Source organism: Mus pahari, chromosome 4, assembly GCF_900095145.1.
Source record: "Mus pahari chromosome 4, PAHARI_EIJ_v1.1, whole genome shotgun sequence".
NCBI classification, from domain to species: Eukaryota; Metazoa; Chordata; class Mammalia; order Rodentia; family Muridae; genus Mus; species Mus pahari.
The window spans coordinates 111,710,494-111,716,839 of NC_034593.1; the positions used below are offsets into that span (position 1 = coordinate 111,710,494).

Sequence of the window (6,346 nt, forward strand, 5' to 3'; positions counted from 1 at the left end):
TTTTTTTTTTTGTTTTTTGTTTTTCTTTTTTTAAAAAAAATTTATTAGATATTTTCTTTATTTACATTTCAAATGCTATCCTGAAAGTCCCCTATACCCTCCCCCCGACCTGCTCCCCTATCCACCCTCTCCCACTTCTTGGCCCTGGTATTCCCCTGTACGGGGGCATATAAAGTTTGTAAGACCAAGGGGCCTCTCTTCCCAATGATGGCCGACTAGGCCATCTTCTGCTACATATGCAGCAGAGACACGAGCTCTGAGGGTACTGGTGAGTTCATATTGTTGTTCTACGTATAAGGTTGCAGAACCCTTCAGCTCCTTGGGTACTTTCTCTAGCTCCTCCATTGGGGGCCCTGTGTTCCATCCAATAGGTGACTGTGAGCATCCCTTCACTCATTTTAATGTTAATCTTCCATTTTTATTTGTTTTATGTATATGAGTACACTGTAGCTGTCTTCAGACATACCAGATCGTCATCAGATCCCATTATAGATGGTTGTGAGCCACCATGTGGTTGCTTGGAATTGAACTCAGGACCTCTGGAAGAACAGTCCGTGCTCTTAACCACTGAGCTATCTATCTCTCCAGCCCTAATCTTCCCCCTTTATCATCTCCCTGTGTACTTTAACATGCCCTTAACTCTGCTCCCTTCTGTTGCAGGTGTGATGAAACCATTGGGGCCTTCGGGAGCCGCTGCTCCTTCAGGGATGCTACCCCCAGGCCCTTTACCCCCTGGACCCCCACAGTTTGGCCCCAATGGAGCCCATACCCCAGGCCATCTTCCTCAAAGGTGAGCTAAGTACTTGTCAATCTTCATTTGCATATGCCCTAAAATATTCTTCCATAGGACCCTCTCAACTCGCATGTTTCTTGGTTGAAAGTTTAATCTCTTGGTAAGTTTCATATCTTAAAAAAATGTTTACTGGAGAACTGCCCTAGAAAACAAGCTTTTAGAAAGGCTCAGGGCAGAAGAGTTAGTCTGTATTTGAAAATACATAAAAATGGCCCGTGTCAGTGCCATGCGTTCTAGTTTGTGGTTATAGTCAGCTTATTCTGTTTAGAGTTTCATGTTGCTCTCTAGTCCTTTAGATACCTAGTCTCTGTCTGTCTTACAACATATTAGACCATTCTGGGCGTGGCCACACATATCTTTAATCCTAGCTCTGGAGAAGTAGAAGTAGGCAGATCTCAGTGAGCTTGAGGCCAGCCTGATCTACATAGTAAGTGCCAGGCCAGCCAGGGCTACATAGTGACACCCTCCTCTACTCCCACTCCCCCCCTTACCCCCCCCCCCCACTCAGATCTCAGACCAAAACAAAACACTGAAACAAGACTTGGACCATTCTCTTCTCCAGAGCTGCCATACACACCTGAGCTCATTACCAGCAAGTGCTCAATGCAGGTTTAACATCAAATCGGATTGAGGTCAGTGGTAGAGTCTAAAGGTTTGATAGGGAAGGAATACATGGGACAATGAGGGACTCTGAATTGGCAGGCCTGCTGTAAAATCAGCTCAAAAAAAAAAAAAAAATTACAGCTTCTGTTTGTTTGTAATGAATTGAAAAAGAGGACGTCAGAGGCAGGCCTTGGAAAACCAAGAACTATACGCCTGAGATATTTAGAGGCTGTGACCCATAAGGGACTGTCACCTGGGATGGAGCCAGCAGCATGCACACCTCCAGGCTCCGGAATCCCAGTGTTATTTATTCCCAAGCTGCCAAGCTGTTGTCACCGGCCACAGTCTGGCTCCTAGTTGCATTTACCTTGGACCAGCTCCCAGGGTGGCCTGAGGCCCCATGTCCTAGCTCCTTTCCCAGGTTGTCAGGTAGAGGGAAGAGGGGCACAGGAGTTAAGTCTTTAGTGTCAACCCGTGTCTTTGAGGAAGGCTGTCTGTCTGTCCTTCCTGTCAGTGAGAAAAGGGAGGTTCTGAAATCACCAGCTAATGCTCTTGTGTGGCTTCTGAGTCGGACACTGCTGGATTTTGTTTGTTGTGGTAACTGCCACCAAGATGTAGCTATGGGACCACAGAGCAGCTTCACACAAGAGACAAAAAAATTGAGTTTAACTTGTGAGCATGCGTGTGGCTTGAGCACAGAGCAAGGATTCAAAGGTCTTGTCATCTTACTGCCTTTAGTTTCCAAAGCATGATGGGTGGGGAAGGAGGGGGCACAGTGTTGAGGACCTCTGGGCACAGTGTGCTTAGCACTATGGAACACTAAGGCCAGAGGATTGTCAGGAGTTCAAGGCTAGCCTGGGGTATATAGCTCCAAGCCAGCCTGGGCTGCAGAGTAAAATTCTGCCTCAGGAACCCAAGAATAATCTAACTTAGCTGTGGATCCTGTATCATGTACAATCAAATCTTCCAGGCAAGGTATACTCACTGGTGCATAATGACATGCCTGTTATTGGGGAAACCAATAGCTTTTTTTAAAATTGAATTTGAAGTCTACTTTTCTTTTTTTTTTTCAGCTAAATATTTACTTTAATTTTTACAATTAACACAAACTATTATAATTTTTATTAGATATTTTCTTTATTTACATTTCAAATGCTATCCCGAGATTTCCCTATACTCTCCCCCCGCCCCTGCTCCCCTACCCACTCACTCCCGCTTCATGGCCCTGGCATTCCCCTGTACTGGGGCATATATAGTTTGCAAGACCAAGGGGCCTCTCTTCCCAATGATAGCCGAATAGACCCTCTTCTGCTACATATGCAGCTAGAGACACGAGCTCTGGAGGTACTGGTTAGTTCATATTGTTGTTCCACCTATAGAGTTGCAGACCCCTTCAGCTCCTTGGGTACTTTCTCGAGCTCCTCCATTGGGGACCCTGTGTTCCATCTAATAGCTGACTGTGAGCATCCACTTCTGTTTGCCAGGCACTGTCATAGCCTCACAAGAAGCTGCTATATCAGGGTCCCTTCAGTAAAATTTTGCTGGCATGTGCAATAGTGTCTGGGTTTGGTGGCTGATGATGGGATGGATCCCTGGGTGGGGTAGTCTCTGGATAGTTCATCCTTTCATCTTAGCTCCAAACTTTGTCTCTGTAACTCCTTTCATGGGTATTTTGTTCCCTATTCTAGGGAGGAATGAAGTATCCATACGTAGGTCTTCCTTCTTCTTGGTTTTCTTGTGTTTTGCAAAATGTATCTTGTGTATTCTAGGTTTCTGGACTAATATCCACTTATCAGTGAGTGCATATCTAGTGACTTCTTTTGTGATTGGGTTATTTCACTAAGGATGATATCCTCCAGATCCATCCATTTGCCCAAGAATTTCATAAATTCATTGTTTTTAATAGCTGAGTAGTACTCCATTGTGTAAATGTACCACANTTTCTGTATCCATTCCTCTNTTGAGGGACATCTGGGTTCTTTCCAGCTTCTGGCTATTATAAATAAGGCTGCTATGAACATCGTGGAGCATGTGTCCTTATTACCAGTTGGAACATCTTCTGGGTATATGCCCAGGAGAGGTATTGCGGGATCTTCCGGTATTACTATGTCCAATTTTCTGAGGAACCGCCAGACTGATTTCCAGAGTGGCTGTACAAGCTTGCAATCCCACCAGCAATGGAGGAGTGTTCTTCTTTCTTCACATCCTCGCCAGCATCTGCTGTTGCCTGAATTTTTGATCTTAGTCATTCTGACTGGTGTGAGATGGAATCTCAAGGTACTTTTCAAAGGACATCATGGTGGCCTCTGTGAAGCTGGAAAAAGCCTGTTTGTTCCCAGCGAGGTCTCTCTAAGGCATAATCTACTTTTTTTTTTTCTAAATGAACATATAGGTAAAATACTTTCTAGTATTTTAATGTAAAATATATAATCTAAAATATAAACTTACATTATATTCATAAGACTGGTGCTGCTGCAAATTGACAAGGCCTGCTGTAATAGCAGCTCAAGAAATACAGCTTGCGTTGGTGTTTGTAAAACGTTGATAAAGAGAAAGTCAGACACAGCCTGAGGAAAGCCTTGGTCAGGAAAGTCTCCTTTTGATGGGGGATGACCATGCATGCAGAGACTCCTAACTGAGCAGAACAGGGACATCACCCTTCCTATGTTCAGCAATCCTGCAGGAGAAGGGATGAGAACATGTGAAAGCCAGAGGGTGGGGAGGGATGCTCTCCTGGCCGTGATGTCATCAGTAACCACGAGTATACAGGGGCTGTGGAGGCCTAAACAGGGCCAGTACAAAATTAGGTCCTCAACATTCCATCATGGATCTGGGGATACGCTCCTGAAATCCTCTCCTCCAGAGGAGCTATTGGCAGCCAGTGGTTACCAGGGATGGAGGGTCTGCCGTCTTTTTCAGTGAGGTAGCCGTTGCTAAGTCGCCCATGCTCCAGGAAGCAGCCTTCCACTCTTGTTCATCCACTCGACACTAATTAAACTTACTGACTGAAAAGCCATACCCCATGTCCCAGACACCTACCAGGCCATGAAAGCTAGTTAAGAAGCATGAGATGAACAGGAAAGGGAGGAGGGTAAGAGAGAGGACTGGGGAGTTCATATGATCACAGTGCACTGTATAAACACATGGAATTGTCAAAAATGGTCTTGAAGTTTAAAGATATCTTAAGGAAAAAGAAAGAAAAAAGTAAGCAAGATGGGGCAACAGCAAGAAAGAAAAAAAAGAAAGGAAGGATGGAAGGAAGGAAGGACAGAAGGAAGGAAGGAAGGATGGAAGGAAGGAAGAAAGGACAGAATGAAGGAAGAGAAATGCTGACAACCTAGAGGTAGCTCCTGCCTCAGCAGCAGGGTAGCCTGGGGTGACATGAAGAAGTAATCTTGCCAGTCCAGAAGAAGGAAGAAGACCCAGGACAGGCCATTGCTGTAAACTCCCTCCCTGCCCTTTCAGGACTTTAGAAAAAGAAATGCAAAGATGGAATCAGTGATTCTGAGAACAAATGTGGTCACTGGTATTGGCCTAACTGATGGATCTCTTTGATGTCACTTCTGGGAATGGCATCATGAGCCCAGCAGAGGGCTGGCATCCAGAGGAGTGGTGACCCCAGGGACAGGCCATGTTTGCAGGCATGCCTCAGGGGTTGTTGGCCAAACAAGTTCTAGTCGCATGCTGCATAGACTTGTTATCCCCATGTGTAGTGTGGTCTACAGGTTATAATGAAGCTGGAAAATTCCTGGGGCTAGTGACACTGGAGCCCCAAGGTGACAGTCATCACCCCCAAACACATTACCCACATGTCTGAGGTGCCACTGGTGTTCACTGCCAGCACAGAGCCCTGGGTAGGGATGTGGTGCCCGCACTAGAGTGTTGGCACTTAGAGAAGTCTGTTGAGACTCACTGTGGTGTTCAGCAGTAGGCGCTTGAAGGAGCTACTTCACTGCATTGCTTGCTTGTATTCTTTCCCTTTTACTCGATTTCTTCCAGTGTTATTTTGCTCATCTTGAATCTCAGAACAGCAAGATGTATACACTCCCTATACCCTAAGTATAAGATAGGCATTTCCATTCAGGTTTGTATACCCTCTGATGTCTATACAGTGACACATTTCTCAGAATGTCCTGGTGTTGACTGATGTATAACTAACCTAACCTCTGTGTCTTTGCTCTCTCATCATTCATAGTTAACATCTCTAATCCACGGTCATGAGGATTTTGCCTACAAACCGCCTTGCACAGCACACAGCATTCATTACAGTCCATAGGCTCAGGACATGTCAGCAGCTCTCAGTGTCGTTCCACTGGGTACAGTGTGCCATATTACCGGATAGAGAGTCCACTTGCTGCTATCTGTGATTGCCCTGCCTAATCCGGAGTCTCCAGGAAGCTTGGTTTGGGAATCTACCTCGACTCTGGTTGCTAGGAAGCACAATTAGGTCCTATTCTTCCCCCTGCATGCTTTTTAACAGGGTACAACTTAAATACTGACCTAAAGGTTGGAAGTAGGTTTGAAAGTTAGAAACGTCAGGAGGGAAGCCTAACCTTTAAAGCTGGGTTTCCAGGTTGCCTGTTATCTGCTCCATGGGACACGTTTCCATACACACGTGGCAGGGCAAAGGCAAAGGGTACAGTGATCTGAGAGTGAGTCACACTAATCTGATGACAGGCTGTCAGAGGAGACCAGATGTGTGTGACCTTCCTCTCTCTCTGTTCCTCCCTTTTCTTCTCCTCTCCTTTCATTAATTCCTTCTTTCTTTGCACTTTTTATCTTTTATGTTTTAAAAAAACTTTTCAAAAACAAAATGTTAGCTTATTGTTTGAGAAATACACACACACACACACCCATCCTTCTCCTCAAGTCCTCTCAGAATCTGAAACACCTTCCTTACTTCTTTGCTCTCTCTCTCTCTCTCTCTCTCTCTCTCTCTCTCTCTCTCTC

At 45.2% G+C, this 6,346-nt stretch overlaps 1 protein-coding gene across 2 annotated transcripts in view; it reads left to right on the top strand.

The window, feature by feature from the left end:
* Sec24d (SEC24 homolog D, COPII coat complex component) overlaps positions 1 to 6,346 on the top strand; it is a 95,462-nt gene that overhangs the window by 8,241 nt on the left and 80,875 nt on the right. For both annotated transcript variants that reach the window (XM_029537347.1, XM_021195252.2), the window contains exon 3: positions 661 to 790. In XM_029537347.1, coding sequence (XP_029393207.1) covers positions 661 to 790 — 130 coding nt within the window. The remainder of the gene's footprint in view (positions 1 to 660; positions 791 to 6,346) is intronic.